A 16,517-nucleotide genomic window follows, 5' to 3' on the forward strand; every position below is an offset into this window, starting at 1 on the left:
ATTCCAAAAGACAGCTGTCACATCTATTTTGTTTCACAGCCAAGTGAATAAGAAGGACACGACAATCTGCAAGTATAACTAGCTAAAGGTCACCAGACCTTGAAACACTGGCAACAGCTTCACATCGGTTCCCCCACTACCAACTGAGGGTAAACGCTGCAACCCCTTACAGGGGTAGTCAAACTGCAGCCCTCCAGATGTCCATGGACTACAATTCCCATGAGCCCCTGCCAGCATTCACTGGGAATGGGAATTGTAGTCCATGGACATCTGGAGGGCCGCAGTTTAACTACCCCTGCTAGGTAGCTAGTTTTTCTAGGGCCGTTCTGAGAAGAATGTGAAAGTTTCTGCCTGTTATTATACTCTTGCCTTTCTAAAATTAATGGTCTTCCAGGTCAGCGGGCTACACATTGGCAATACTTGGCTGTAGTAAATGAGCACACCAAATCTGCAAAAGATCCCCTCAGGGCGCTCTCCCTCGCATGCGGACCAAGAAGCAGCTCCAAGGCAGAGGACGACCAATCAGAGACAGATGAGGCCGGGGCTGCTGGGCCCAATCCTTACGCGCCCCCTCCCCTGCCGAAGGTTGCCTGTACACATGCATTCCCCCTGTAGACGCAGGGGGCTCGGAGTTTGCTTGTGTTTTGATATCCCCCTCCCTGGCTCCCAGCCAATATTGCTGTTGCTTGCGATTGGGTTTATTTTGTAAAGAGAAGTGTTACCTTAATATATAAATATTCTATTCCATGTGGAAGCATCCTCAGTCAAACTCATTTTCTGTCCTTTCGCTTCAGATTCAATGTAGGAAAGCAACTTCCCCACAATGGTTCTTACACTCCTAACCACTAGACCTTTGCTTACCATTTTTGCCTGGCTTTTGAAATGCCTGGTTTATAGTGTGTGAACCAGTGAAACAGGAATATATGTCTCATACACTCAATGGTAGAGTTTCTTTCTGCCCCGTTCAATCCATGGGACTTAGAGGTGCTGAACTTTGTGCTACACCCTTGCTTTTGATGCTTCAGTCATGTTTTAGTGACAGTAACATTCCCGGACTCTGACTTAAACAGTGATTTATGCTATCTTGGTGGAAACATCAAATAAATGTTAGGCACGCCAAATGAGTATATAAAAGTCTTTCCTCTCTCTAATGGTCCCTCGCAGTATTGACCATTTCCTTAATCACCGTGCAGACATTACAAGCACCATTCATAAGGTGCTTCATCACACTCCCAGACGTATGGCTACTCAATCAATAGCTGCGGCCTTCTTCTAAGGGTTAACAACAGATTAGGCACTGATTCATCAGCCTTGAAGCTACACAATTCATTTCAGACTTTACAAAAGCATTGCTCTAACACTAATATTGGTAGTTGTACCGTCTAATTACAGACCTTTACTCTGATGAAGAAGACTATATGAATTTTGCCTTCTCGGAAAGCGCACAACTGAAGATAAAGGACATAGTTCTGCACGTGTTAATTATAACCGAAGGCAACTGGATAAGATTCAGTTGTGGTGAATTTAAGCCCCACTGACATTAAAGGGATTCGACGGCAACTCACTTTGGCTAGATTGTACCCAGGATGTTTAGAACCACATTCTCTGCTAGTTGGCATATTTCCCTGCAAAATTCCCTGCAAACTCCGCTATTACTGTCACAAAGATTTACTTCCGCTGTCTATCAGTAAGAATTTCCTGCCCCCAGGGGAGTTTACCCCTGCCAGACTGAGAGGTCAGTCCAGCACAGTAAGGCATACAGAAATACAAAACATGGCCTTTCAGAGGATGGGAAAGCTCACTGTATCCCTGCAGCAGGAGTGACTGAATTATCTCATCACACTTTGTGCAACAATACCACACAAAAACCAGCTAGCCACATAGGCTGGCTGGAAGGGTGCAATACCAGAATAATTAAATTCTGGAAGGAATCAAATGATGTACAAGGGGGACAGAGTGAGATCCTGACAGCAAGATTGAACGCTACACATGTACGTGCACAGGCCCTGTAAGATATTTAAAAAAACAAAACAAGCATCAATTGGGAGTAGAGTTTGCCATTGCAGTTAATATCCTCCCGCCAAAATGAGAGAAACAGAAGACAGGCTGCAGATTTCCCTCTGATGCTAACTTGGAAAATCTGGTGCATCTATCATATTTCAGTGTAACCATATGGCAGTAAAATGATGCTCTGTATTGCCACATTTTAAACTCCCTTCAACAGTGGAAGATCGTTTATGATGCCTGATGCTGAAAAATTCTAGCTAATGTCATCACAGAATAAAGGCAGGGAGGGAGAAGCAGAAGTCTGATTCCCATTTTATCATCGGGAAGACAGAATGATTTGACCATCAATCCTACACCAGTGTAAAAACAAGAGCAGGATTCAGATATTAGGGTTCAAATGTCAACTCAGTCCTCATAGTCAACTGGGTGACTTTGGGTCCCTAACATTCTCTCAGCCTAAACTACCTACAGGGTTACCTACAGGGGACAAGAATATATGGTCCTTGGAGGAATAGCTGGATAAAATGTCTAGAAAAACTGTATAGATATAGGTCTGGAGGATCCCACTAAAAATCTCTACTCAGCCCAGCTGCAGTACAAAATGGCTCCTGATGGAATGCTCCTGAAGTAGTAGCATGGGTGAGAGCAATGGGGAGGTTGCCACAGAGGGGAGAATTAGCAGCAATAACCCTGCCCTTTGATTGGTGGGTTCCAACTCATATAATGCAAATGTATCTAATGGGCTTCCCCCCCCCCTTGGTTCTGAGAGGTTCTAGTTAAACTAATTAGGTGCAAGTAGAAAAATTTAATAAATTGTCCAAGGCATGGCCAGAGTCAACCAGTTGCCTTTGGTATTCTGGGCTGCACTGCCATAGTCTGGTTATTTTCATCCCTGGTATTTTGCCAGTAATGCTGGCTGGCATCTCCAGAGGACATAGCAAGATGAGAATCTCACAATGGCATGGGGAGATTCCCATTTTGCCATGCTCCATCTCTGAAAATGCCAGCCACAGTTGCTGGTGAAAGATCAGGGACTAAAATGACCAGACCATGGCCACACACCCTGGAAAATCCACAACAACCAGTAGAAAAATTTAGTTTCTTTAAAAGTTACATGAATTAGAAAAGCATAGCAAAGCACTGTAAAATTTAAGACAGAGAACTAATGCAAGAATAATGATGAAATGGAAGAAAGTATAAGGACAGAAATGCAGATCCAAATGGACCAGTCTCACCTGCTGCAGTGCTGAAGTTAAAAATTGAAGTTTAAGATGGAGATCAAAAGCCTTTTGTTTTTCCTAGATAGTTGGACAGCAGTTAGGTGAAAAAGTAGAGAAGAGAGATAGCGGTTAGATGATGGAGATAAGTCACTCAGAAACAACTATGGAATGAAGGAAAGAGAGAAAGCACACATAAATGTTACAGTGAAGACAGTTAATACCTACAGCTATAGGTTGCCATCCGGTGCTCAGTGTCATGTAACTTAAGGCTAACTCTGCTTTAATTTATATGCCCAGACCAGCACCAGAGCTGCCTTCCTAAGGTACAGTCTCCCGAGGAAGCACATGTGACTATCAAAACCATAACTAATTAGGTCTTTCCTTCCTCTTTATTGGCGTCCATCCCATTGCCTATCGAGATTTCAAGAATTTAACTGAAAGGACATTGAAAAGGTTCATTGAGACCTTTTCACAGTGGAGGCTCCATGCCAGGCTGCAGGCTGGAGTTTGAGCTGGGGCAGGCTGCCCTGCCTCTTCCTGCTCCCACATGGAGGAACATCTGGCCTGGTGCACTGCCCCAGATTTCTGCTCCTGCATGGGAGCCTGGGCAGCGAAGTTCCCAGTGCAAAAACAGTGTAGTAGGGAATAATTTCCTTTCCTTAACATAACAAATGTGACTCAACAGAGCTCTCAACAAAACTGTTGTCATCCATTAATCATCTCAACCAAACAATCCATACATCTAACCTCATAGATAATACATTTTTAAGGATTCAGGGACCACTTTTCTTATAATTCAACAGAGAAAAGCCATCATTCATTGATAGAAAAACTACCTCTCTTCAATAATGGGAAATGAAAATTTTCTCTGTTATAATATCAAATCAAAATGGTTTCCAAATTCATGTCAAACTCTAATCAGTATTACAGATGATCCTAATCTATTTCAACATTATTTACTGCAGTTGCCTGTGGTTGTTACTACCATTATCTTTCATATCAACTTCACATTAACGGTTTTTTAAAAGAAGGAGGAGGATGATGAGGACGATGACGAGAGAGCAAGCGCATTGATTACTATCAGCCCTAGTGCTAAAAAAGTAGCTAAATTTCAATCACACCAATTAATCCATCAAAGCCTCTAGTCAGTGGTCCCCAACTTTTTTATCACTGGGGACCAGTCAACGCTTGGCAATTTTACTGAGGCCCGGGGGGGGGGGTAGTCTTTTGCCAAGGGTCATTGCTGCTGCCTGAGCCCCTGCTCCACTTGCTTTCCCGCCAACACCCCTGTCTTCCTGCTGGGGGGGCGCTTCCAGCAGCAGTTACGCAGTGCCACACCGAGGGGGAGCCCCAGCCATGGTGGCTGCCGGAGAGCACCAAAGGTGAGCTGGTGGCCGAGTGGCAGGGCAGGAGAGGAGCTAAAGAAGGGGAGGAGGACGAGGAGGAGCTGCGGCCCGGTACCGACTGATCCACGGACCGGTACCGGTCTCCAGACCGGGGGTTGGAGACCACTGCTATAGGTAACATGTAGTCTTTACCGACATCAGTATAACTCACAAATATATGAAGCAGACACTTCTAAAATCTGCCCATTAATGACTCAGAAAATTTGACAACCGAAGGATTTGAGAATACTCTGCCCTGTATGAAGGCACACATCTAGTGGGTGTTTCTAACATTAAACTTTCAGATTTTGACAAGGAAGCAACTGAATACATTCTAGAAAAGGGAAATGACTGAGAGTGGGCAAATTCTGCATTATGAACAAAGCCATTTCCCATTTGTCTCAGTTTGTAATAGAAAGTGTATTGAATCTTCTCTCATGGAGACACTGTATGGTCACACCTTAAATATATCAAAAATGGAATGCACTCATTGTTAACCATTTGCATCAAGCAAGAGAAAGACTATGCATACAAAATAAATTGTATATTTGCTATCTCCACAGAGGATTTCAGCTGGAACTAGAAGTTATCTTGGTTTGTGTCCTGATTTAAGCAAATGTATTTTCACGCAATTTACTGTAGTAACATGCATACTTATAAAGGCACTACAAAGCGAAGAAAACCTTGTCAAAATGTTCTTGATCTAATCTCAAGACGGGACTTTCTTCACACAGAATTTACACCTGTGCAAATACTATGGGCTAACACCACTGCACTCTGAGAGTGAATGCTGCTACACCACATTTCCTGCAGCTAAGTAGTGTGTAGGTAGACTTGCAGTGTGATACCAGAAGTGCATATGGAGACTTCACAAAGATCAGGCTTTCTCAATCAGGGTTTCAGGGTATCGGTCCTGGAAGGGTTTCCTGAATGGATGGGAGTTAATTAATTTTTTATATATTTTAAAAATTTGTAAGCATTTATTGGGTGATATGAGCATATATGGTCACGCCTACCTACCCACCCACTCCCAAAATGGCCAATGATTGGCCTGGAAGGGTGGGAACAGGAGGGGTCCCGGGTGGGCATGGACACATCTATGCTTCCCAACCATATCCTGTTCAATTACGCCACTTCTGGGGTTTCACGAAACATGACGAACGTTTCAGGGGGTTCTCCACGGTAAAAAAGTTTGAGAAAGGCTGACATAGATTGTCAGAATGGGGAAGTACTCTCATGGATTGCCAAACAGATCTGCAGTGATTCTACACATGTTCTAGCACCACATCCCCTCTCTTACCCCAATAAAATGTTTCTAATTTGACTTAAGCTTCACTGATGGATTTGCATTATGGCTCTTAACATTATACTTTCTGCCCATGCCAATATATTTTTCCAGGTCCTCTAATAGATGAAGCTATTCACGTGGGAGTGGATGTTTGCTTCTAACTCATCATTCATTCATTCATTCATTCATTCATTCATTCATTCATTCATTCATTCATTCATTCATTCATTTATTTATTTGATTAATAGACTGCCGCTTTCAGAGACGGTCTCGTAGAGCGCAATATAAAGAATCCGTACAGTAAAATACAATAAAATCCCTTTTAAAAATCCCATTAAAACCCCAATTTCTAGAATGCAAGAATACAAAACTTCCACACATGGCAACCATAGTCTCACTTAAGACAAATCCTTACAAAGGAGTCATGGGGGGGGGGGGGGCAAGATGTTCGGTGACAAGACATTCAGGCACCAATAGAAAGGGGATCCAAACCACCTGCTTCAGCACTGGCCTTAACCAGAAACCTGGCAGAAGAGCTATGTTTTGCAGTCCCTCTGGAAGGCAGAAAGCTCCCCGAAGGCCTGCAGCTCCTCTGGGAGCTCATTTCATTAGGCAGGGGCCAGAATCAAAAAGGCCCTGGCCTTGGTCAAGGCTAGGTGAGCATCCCTAGGGCCAGGAACAGTCAACAAGTTGCTACCTGCTTGCGAAGTAATTCCAAGGGGTTAATGATGCATCTTCCTCAAAAAGGATTGTTGTGTCAATATCTGTCTTGCATGATAAATTCAGACAGGGCAGTGACTACCGGGACACTTTCATGTTCGGAATAACCATTTGGAAAACAGCTCAAGCATTTTATGTGCCGACTACTCAGTTGGCAGCTACAACCCACCTTCTTTAGCTCCTCTTGAATGGATCTGCTGCTCTCTTCCGGAGACAAGCATGATTTCTGGGTCTCAGGCTCTGTTCTTGGCTCCAGCACCTGCTCCTCTGAAGAGGATTCCTTATTATCACTCATTTTAGCAACCAGTTCAAATAATCTTGATTTGAGCTTTTCTTCCATAGATTCTGCCTTGGGTGGGTGGTGTTGGTCTTCGCTACTTATGTCAGTTTCTGATACATCATCAGACGCCTTAAAGAGAAGCGGAGGGGGAAAGAAAAGACATAGCAAATAAATCTCAAAGAAAAGAAAATCAAAGTTCTATTTACAGAAGTTATCAGCACCATGGGAGATATCACCTTAATGAATGCCATATAAATTCTTAAGAGGAAACTGTCTTTCATTTCTGAGCAGCAGGTGTTCAATAAAAACCCACTCCCTGGAGGATTCAACTCCCTTTTTGATCTTGCAGACAAGCTTTCAAGCTCAACGCAAAACCTGACAGTGAGTTCTTCATGCCAGGACAGGATTATTGTTATCTGTGCATTGCATATGCCTTTGAGATGTGCCAAGCTCATTGTTGTGGATTACATAAACACTTAGATCCCTTCAAGACTCAGAATGGGAAGCATTTCCTCATTTAACATGATTTAATTCCCCCCCTCGCCTTTTTCAGATGCCATTTAAACCACTGCTCAACAAGTAAAAAATAACTATAAAATGGTTGCAGCGGCCTTGCAAGGACCTGGTCCTGCCATCCCGTAGTCATATCATATCATGAAGAACCTGAAAGCAGTGCTTTGGATCAGGGTCATCCATCGGGTGTCTGTGTATGTGTGAAGGGCCACCAGGCCTGGGCTTCAAGCGAAAAGAGGTCCTCAGATTTAACTTGCAGCTGGATTTTGTTGGCATTTCCTAAATCTCACAACTTTTTACACATGTTCAGACCAAAATACTCAAATGAAGCCTCAATCTATTTCTTGATGCCTTATTAATTTTTTAAAAAATTATGGCTAGAGGCCTTAAAAGGTAGACTTGACTGGGACTTTCTGAGACGGTCCACCTTCAATTCTGCAAGACCAAGAAATGGGAGAAGGCATTCTTGTTGGGTTTTACATCTTTGCATAAAAGCACTTTTCATATTGGAGGGAGGAGCCGTGCATGCGGAAAGAAGTTGTAATTGTTATAATTCTGCCTGTCTCCTGTCAGCCTTGCAGTTTTGAAGTCTCATGGAAACCTGTTCCCCTCCCCAGATTCCTAACAAGAACAAATTGGAGGTTTTCCAGGACACAGTAGAACTCACCAGACCTGGATAGCTCAGGTCAGCCTGATTAGTCCTTGGATGGGAATCCACCAAGGACTACCAGGGTTGCTACTCAGAGGCCTCACTTGCCTTCAAAACCCTACAAGGAAACAGTATGTTGGCTGGGTCTTAAGAGGGGAAAAAAAGGGGCGGGGCTTGACTGGAACCACATTCTGTCTTTGGCTACAGCTGCCATTGATTGGCAGTTGATTGGCCCTAAGGGGATGGATGCTGGTGGTACACATTAGAAAATGGAAACACTTGAGCACACAAGACCTAGTTTTCATAATAGATACTTTGGGGGCAGATGTTTCTTCCTACCCTTCATATTTGTGGAAGGATGGGAAGGCTCCTGCAAACACTGTTCTGGGCTTCATGGAGGAATGTTAGTAAATATGTATGAGGAGTAAACTGGGGGAAAGTATGGTCACACAAAGATAAATCAGTTGCAGTTCGCAATGATCATCATCACTGGTAATAACGCAGTCTCCCTAGTTGGGTTAAGCTAACCTTAGAATCTATACTACCTTGATTTATTGATAAATTCTAATCCAGCAAGCATTTATTTAGCAATTACTTACATTACAATAAATCCCTTTGTCTCTAAGGTGTCACAAAACTCCTTTTTGTTTGTAACAGCTATAACCCCAATTAAAGTAAATTATGCTTGAAGTAAGAACGCTTTGCAAGGGATTAATAACAACTTAATAAATTAGAAATAAAAGAAAATTATCCCTCGTGAAATGGTAGGCAATTTTCCACTACTGATTGTGCGTGTGAGTGTGGGATGGAATATTGTGATGACACATATGTTATGAGTGTAACTTGTGAGCAAGCATATCTGCACCCATTCCAAATAGTTCAAGCGAAAATCATTTTCACAACAAAGTGAAAGATGCTCTTGGACTTTTTGTACACATTTAATTGAAAAAATGGTCTGCACCAAAATTCCTGTGTACATAAAATAGCAAGAGAAGTTTTGAGAGAAATACTTTAGGTTGTATACGAAAGTGTCAGCCTGCAGCATGCAGTGTGTAGAGAATTCAAAATGCCAGCCCTTTTCTAGTATACTAAATTAACCACAGGCCCCATCTAGTGGATATACAAGTGCATCAAATCTCACTGTTTCTTTATCAGCAAGATGCAGATATCTTTGCTGATATCTGCAAAACATTAAAAATTGTCATGGTCCTTACTTCGGCTGTATGAGCTGAGCCCCTGGCCACTACTAACTTCTTCCTCTGGATAGATGAAGTCTTTAAAATAATTTGTGCAATGGACTAAAATATAGGTATTCCAAGCACAACATGCTGTGTTTTCATACCAGCTTGCTAATTTTCCACTGTTGGATTTGAGCATTTTAGACAATCTTCTGCATTAGCAGCAGAAAATTTGAAATTCACATACGGTAGCAATCCTTGCTATTGCTAGTTTCAAATCGCTACTATTTCTTTAAAGCTGGAATTTGCATGTGCTAAATAAAGGAAGAGAATGGGGAGAAACAGCTACTCACTGGGTTTCTTAAGGGCAACTGGCCTGTTGTCAGAAGGACAATTTGCCAGGTGCCCCCAAAGGTGACTGCAAGCCGCTTTGAGATTCGTTCTAGTAGAGAAAAGTGGTATAGAAGAACCAACTCTTCTTCATTGAATGGAAAGATTATAAATTAAGTAAATAAACAAATCTTAGCCCGTCTGTCTCATTGTATTCTTCCAGAACCACTGATACAATAACAGCGAACCAATCTCAGTGCCAGCCATGGGAGTACAATGAATACTAGGGAAAGGCATTGGTAATAGTGGAGAAGGGTCAAGGAGAAGAGCTGTGGCTCAGTGTTAGAGTATCTGCTTGGTATGCAGAAGGTCCCAATTTCAATCGTGGCATCTTCTGTTAAAGGGACCAGGTAGGAAGTGGTGTAGAACAGGGGTAGTCAACCTGTGGTCCTCCAGATGTTCATGGATTACAATTCCCACGAGCCCCTGCCAGCATTTGCTGGCAGGGGTTCGTGGGAATTGTAGTCCATGAATATCTGGAGGACCCCAGGTTGACTACCCCTGGTGTAGAAGACCTTTACGTAATACTCCTGGAGAGCTGCTGCTAGTCTCAGCAGATAGTACTGAATAGTGATTGACCAAAAGGTAAATTCAGGACAAAACAGCTGCATGTGTTCATGGAAAGCAGATCAATAAATAGCCACAAGGCTGATTTAACGCATATGTGCACATAAGACTTTCCCTTTGAGAGAAATGACAATTCAAGGTAATTTTATACATAGCTGTACTATGAATGAGGGTTTAACTGCACATTGAAATCTTCAGTGTCTCAGTCACTAAAACCTTCTGCTAAATTTTACTCTGTGCTGCTCCTTCAAAATGTACACGAGTCGTTTCCACATGACCTGGCAGCAGTGGAAGCATCTCATTTTTAAATTCCACAACCTCCTGTAGTTTTAAATTCAGGGCAGCATCTCCAAGAGACCAGTGATCAGAAAATGTCTGAATGAGAATTACCAAGTGAGATTCACAAAAATATCATGTTGTTATGGAGGCCTTGCTGCCAAACCCCTCTAGAAAGGTGTTTGCCATATTTGTTTAGCTAATTCTGTGCCATTTTTTCAGTGCCGGCACAACTGTGATAATAGCATTAATGTGAGTGAGGATTTAGTTCAGAGTTTTCACTTCTGACTATGCTTACAGCACTGTGAAATCTTATGCAGCTGGGCAGAGATTTCATTTTATTCTGCAAACAATGCACCGAATGACTTGAACCTTCATTACCTGACTTGTGCTCAAATTCTTCTTGTGGGTTTTTGCACGACTGTTGCCTTTGCATAAGTCTTCAGAGACAGCCTTGCCTTTCTTCCACCTCCTCGATCTCTTTTCTAAGTCATAATAGGCGTCCTCACTTTCGCTGCTGTCTGAATAGTCTAAACTGGTCGCCTGTGGATTAAAATTTACGTCCAGCTCTCCATGTAGTTGTGCTTTTCCTTCTCTGGGCTTATTGTGACGAGTTCTCCTTTGTATCCAGGGAAGATGGCTAGACCCTCCAGCATCCCTCGAAGAGCCGATGGAGGATGTTTCGGAATCGGAGCACATGGTCTCCGTGTTGGTAAACAGCCCGGATGAAGGGGAGGTCACTGGCTGGTGCAGGTCATTCCCGTAAGCCCATTCCAAGTTTCCGTGGGGATCAACATAATGCAGTTCTGTGGACAGCTGTTTGGGCCTTCTCCGCAGCTTGTTCAAAGCCACGTTCCAGTCGTAGCCATCGTCGCTATCTGAGCCCATCTCATCATAAACGGACACGACGCTGGATTCGCTCTCCAGGACTCGGAATACCTGGCTCTTTGGCTTGGCAATCATTCGTGGGCGAGGCAGAGTGACGTTTTGCAAGGCCACCCAGTTCCCATCTGTGCTTTGTAAAACAGGTGGAGGAGCTATGAGGATGCAAAAAGAGAGAGAATGTGACATTTTATAATGCATTACTTTATTTTTGTTACTACCATGAACTCATAGGCAGGGATGGTCAAACTGCGGGCCTCCAGGTGTCCATGAACTACAATTCCCATGAGCAGCTGGCAGCAAATGCTGGCAGGGGCTCATGGGAACAGTAGTCCATGGACATCTGGAGGCCTGGAGTTTGACTACTCCTGGTCATAGGCATACGCAGGCCAGATATGTTTCTCAGTAATGGGTGGGATGGGATTTTAGGAAGGAATTAGCTCTTTTATGTTGTAAGGAAATGAAATTCATAACAGGCTTGCAATCTGGGTCATAGTGACCTAACAAGAAGAGGCCTTAGCAGGTTCTGACCCAGTGAGTTCCTTCTCCCAAGTATAAAAAATGTGCAGGTTGTATATTTTATATCTATCAATAATAGAATCAAAGGTTCTTTAAGTTAAACCGGCAATGAAGGCAAATTGGCTTGGAAATATTCTGGATTCACTCAGAACTTTAAGGACACTCGTGCAGGGGTGCCTGGCCCTTAGGCATCTTGCTTAGTTACCCCCTGCACTTGTATCAAGAGTTGACTGGCTCATCATCAGCACATTATGAGAAGACAACTATCACTAGAAAAGATAATAGCACTAGGGAGAGTTGAAGGCAGCAGGAAAAGAGGAAGATACAACATGAGATAAACTGACTCAATCATAAAGGAAGTCACAGCCCTCAATTTGCAAGGATCGTCTATAAGTTGGAAGCAACTTGATGAAACTTAATAACACACAGGGAATAAGACAGCTGCTTGGATCCAACTAAGGTGCATACACATGTGAGAACAGTGTATATCCCCAACTAGATCAACTGAACCAACAGATGCTGCATGCAAGATATTCTCCTGATCACACTACCCACCACTATCAGCAAGGCTGTCTTGCAGCGGGTTACACAATAATAAACTCCACATAAAATACATGATATTAATCCCCCATTAAAATTATATATCCCAGCAGCAAAAACCTATCCTCCCTCTTTGTACATCATGAGGGTAATCTATGGGTGCCGGTGGTCCACTACGAGGCGATGATTTAGCCTGTGTAAGGTGCATGTCTCTCCGTGACCGTTTCTGCACTGGAAGCTTCACGCCAGGTTGCAGGATGCAGTTTGAGCCAGGGCAACCTCTTCCTGCTCCCACATGGGGGAGCATTTGGCCTGGTGCATCTTGTCTGTCCCAGAATTGTGCTCCCACACAGGAGCTGGGGCAGAGAAGTTCCCAGTGCAGAAATGATCTGAGTGATCCTTTACTGGCGACGGAATCGAACATTCTTCCAACCATGCAAAGAGATTCAGGACATCCCAATTTATACCGAATCATGATCTTTCCCAGAAATTCAGGACATCCTGATTTATATTTAATCATGATCTTGCCCAGAAATGTTGATCATTTCTTTCTCATTACAGGTAGATGGCCATTCCAAGTGGAACATTCAAAATCAATAATGGTTTAATTGGTTTGTGGTTTATTGTTTTTCAGGGATTAACAGCCCAGGAAAAGTTGCTTTCCTAGCAGTCTGATTAAATTACATCACACCCACTTTCACCCAGAACAATTATTTCAGGAATTGTAATCCTTTACTTGGTTCGTTTAATTGGTCCACACTCTTCCAGCTGGGTAATGCAGATACGCTGTGCTCTTTTTGTTTCCTGATTGAGCCTTTTGGTTGCCTCCAGAGACTCTCTGCTGCAGAAGACGCAAGGTCCAGATCTCTGCCTGATGTATCGTCATTCGTCAGCGAGAATGCAGACTGAGACCTCTGTTAAAAGAATTTTTTAAAAAAAATTAAAGCTTTGGCTGAACCCAAACAATGGAAATGTTGATTACCTTCAAGAGTAACACTCTGATACTGAAGCAAGTATGGTTTACTGAAATGGTTAAGAACTAAATCTCACTAGTTCAGTTTCAGCCTCACAGCTCCATTATCCATTTATACAGAACAGGACATTCTATGCAGTATTAAGTCAGCCAATGGAAGATTATTTCTAAGGTCAACCATGCTGTATAGCCAACTGTGATTAAAAAGTGACAAAAGTGTTCCCTGGAGCTTCTCACTGTTTAATTCTTCTGCATTTACAAGCTACTAAGGATTTAGGGGATTCATGAGGGTATATAAATATTCTAGCTTGAGTTTGCGAGCACAGAATTTTGGCTGTGCATGTAGCCCTTCCCTCTGCCATAGCAGACTCCCCAAAAAGATTATACGATGGGATCCTTCTGCACATGTAAACTGCTTCCCAACAACTATCAAATACTCTTATTTATGTAGGTACTATAGGCCATTTGCTGCTTCTCTTCCATCACAAGTGACATGCAAATTAGTCACGGAGATCCCCGAGAGGAAAAAAGTAATATAAAACCAAAGAAAAGTACCTGCATCCCCTATACCAATATTCACATATCAATATTTTAATCGAAAGGTATATTGAGAAAAGGCCTAATATTCTCCAGCCAAACCACTCCATGTTTCCCCCTCCCTCCACAGTTCCATTTATCCATTTTGCCAGAGAGATTTAAATAGCCTGATGCCACCTGCATCCTTAAAAAATATTTTGTTAGGATGTATCTTGTTGGTGTCCATTTTAGCTTGGGGTTATAGGATAGGTAAATAAACAGTGTTTTGTTTTAGTAGTCCAGAGCGTATATGAAGTTATTAACACTTAGTATCAGTGGTGGGAGTATTACCAACTCAAAAAAAGTAGATGTAAAAAGGGGAATTTGATGGATTTGCTGGCAAGGTATTTTAATTTGAATTGCTTCTTTAGCATTCAAGTCTCTTGAACAGCCACTACATCTGACTTCTGGGTACTTCGATTTCCAAGATATATTAAGGTGAACACTTTAAGTGAGGTAGTTATGGTAATTATTTCATATTGCTCATGTGATTATCTGAAGCTCTCATTTAAGGGATGATTAGCCTGTCATGGGCAAATTATTTCCCATTGATTAATCAATTTAAGAATAACCATATGTTGTTCTTGTAATGAAAGGCTTGCTTTTTAAAAAGTGTGATATGGGGGGGGGGATTTTTGAGGCTTCTATGGGTTTCATTTTTGGGTTCCAGTGTTCTCAGGACTTCAGGCTGAGCTTTTATTGGCATGACACCAAAAACTTGACCTATAACTGTACTAGACGCAATAGAATTAATGATTTTAGCAGAATTAACAGGCACACTCAAGGGAATTCCTTGACGACACAGTCCTAGTACCACTTAACACAGCTGTACTAACTGTGTTTCAAGGGGCTTCTTATGAGTTTTTGAAGTGTACTATCAGTGCTGAATGAAGCAAACAAGATTCAGATCCAGCCAGCACTTAAGGTGAACAGTATTAAGAGGAAGGACAAGGCTCAAGGATAAAACATGGATTATGTATTTCAAAGGACCCCAAGAAAACCTTGGAAAATTGGCAAGCCTCTCCAGAGCAAAAGGGATCAGATTTCCCCTGAAAATGACATACAGAATCTTTTCCCATCTGGGCAAACTCTGATTCGCATTTCTCACCATCATGGGCTTCAATATAATCAATGTTTACTCGCCTAACACGCCAGTAACAAGAAGCACAGTGAAGAGCAAACAAAGGGCCTGGATTTTGCTCACGCACACATACACTGCACAGAGGCAGAGTTTACCTAGTTGATATTGCTGCAGGAGGAGAGGTCAGTGTCAACCAGCAAAGGAATCGGAATCCAAAAAATCTGATATATTTTCAGTTAAAATTACTTACAATATAAAGCTATATGTCAGTACAATTAAATATAATTGCTAAACACTGGTCATACTTAGGCCTCTCATTCAACTGCCAGGGCTGGGGATTTACCAACCCCAGACTCAATTTCCCCCCTTTGAAGAACTGTTATTCTGCATGGAGCCAAATAAAACAGTTTAAAAAACAACTGGTTTAGACCACTTTATTATAGAAATCTTATTCAATAAGAAGTCAAAAAGAAAGAGAGATAATAAATACATAAAAGAAGGCTGGTATTGAACACAATTATTGTCAAATAAAATATGAAGGGGATTTGAGGATTACTTTCCAGATCAAACATCTGAGACAAACATTCTTCTTCTGAGACATTTTAAAGCAAAAGATTTGATAATATTAGATGAATTATGCACAGTGGCGGCCAAACGAGGCATGCTCTGCTGCTTCCTGTGTACTAATGGAGGAAGAAATGGTCTGTGCTGGGTAGAAAGGCTCTGTCGCACTTTGCTGGCAGCGGGGAGGGGTGGGGTTCACTGCACAAAGGTGGGATGCTATCCCACCATCGTGGGGGTGAAAAGTGCACACAAAAAAGTACCTTCCAGTTTGTCAACATCCCTCTTCAACTGGGGTGCCCAAAACTAAATACAGTACTCCAAGTGAGGCCGAACCAGAGCAGAGTAAAGCAGTACCATCACCTCCCATGATCTGGACATGATACTCTGTTTGATACAGCCCAAAATCCCATTTGCCTTTTTAGCCACTGAATCACACTGCTGACTCATGTTCAATGTATGGTCTACTAAGACTCCTAGATCCTTTTTGCACATGTTACTGCCAAGACAAGTCTTGGCCATCTTATATTGGGGCATTTGGTTTTTCCTACCTAAATGCAGAACTTTGCATTTGTCCCTATTGAACTTCATTTTATTCAGTTTAGCCCACTTCTCGAGCCTATCAAGATCATCCTGTATTCTGTTGCTGTCTTCAGTTGTGTTTGCTACCCCTCCCAGTTTAGTATCATCTGCAAATAAATATGTTGAACAACACAGGCCCCAGGACAGATCCTTGGGGTACTCCACTTGTCACTCTTTTCCAAGAAGATGCTGAACCATTAACAAGTACCCTCTGAGTACGATTTGTCAACTAGTTATTGATCCACCTGAAAGAATTAGGATCCATACTGCCTTTTACCAACTTGTGAACAAGAATATCATGTGGAACCTTATCAAAAGCTTTACTGAAAT

At 42.4% G+C, this 16,517-nt stretch overlaps 1 protein-coding gene across 5 annotated transcripts in view; it reads right to left on the reverse strand.

Moving 5' to 3' along the window:
* MYRIP (myosin VIIA and Rab interacting protein) overlaps positions 1 to 16,517 on the reverse strand; it is a 163,136-nt gene that overhangs the window by 19,276 nt on the left and 127,343 nt on the right. For 4 of the 5 annotated variants that reach the window (XM_077304580.1, XM_077304581.1, XM_077304582.1 and 1 more), the window contains exons 9-12: positions 13,151 to 13,328; positions 10,855 to 11,510; positions 6,790 to 7,029; positions 3,243 to 3,305 (exon numbers count right to left, since the gene is read on the reverse strand). In XM_077304580.1, the coding sequence (XP_077160695.1) occupies positions 3,243 to 3,305; positions 6,790 to 7,029; positions 10,855 to 11,510; positions 13,151 to 13,328 (1,137 nt within the window). The remainder of the gene's footprint in view (positions 1 to 3,242; positions 3,306 to 6,789; positions 7,030 to 10,854; positions 11,511 to 13,150; positions 13,329 to 16,517) is intronic. The other variant, XM_077304584.1, reaches the window with a different exon arrangement.

The sequence above is a fragment of the Paroedura picta genome, chromosome 11, assembly GCF_049243985.1.
Source record: "Paroedura picta isolate Pp20150507F chromosome 11, Ppicta_v3.0, whole genome shotgun sequence".
In the NCBI taxonomy this organism is placed as follows: domain Eukaryota; kingdom Metazoa; phylum Chordata; class Lepidosauria; order Squamata; family Gekkonidae; genus Paroedura; species Paroedura picta.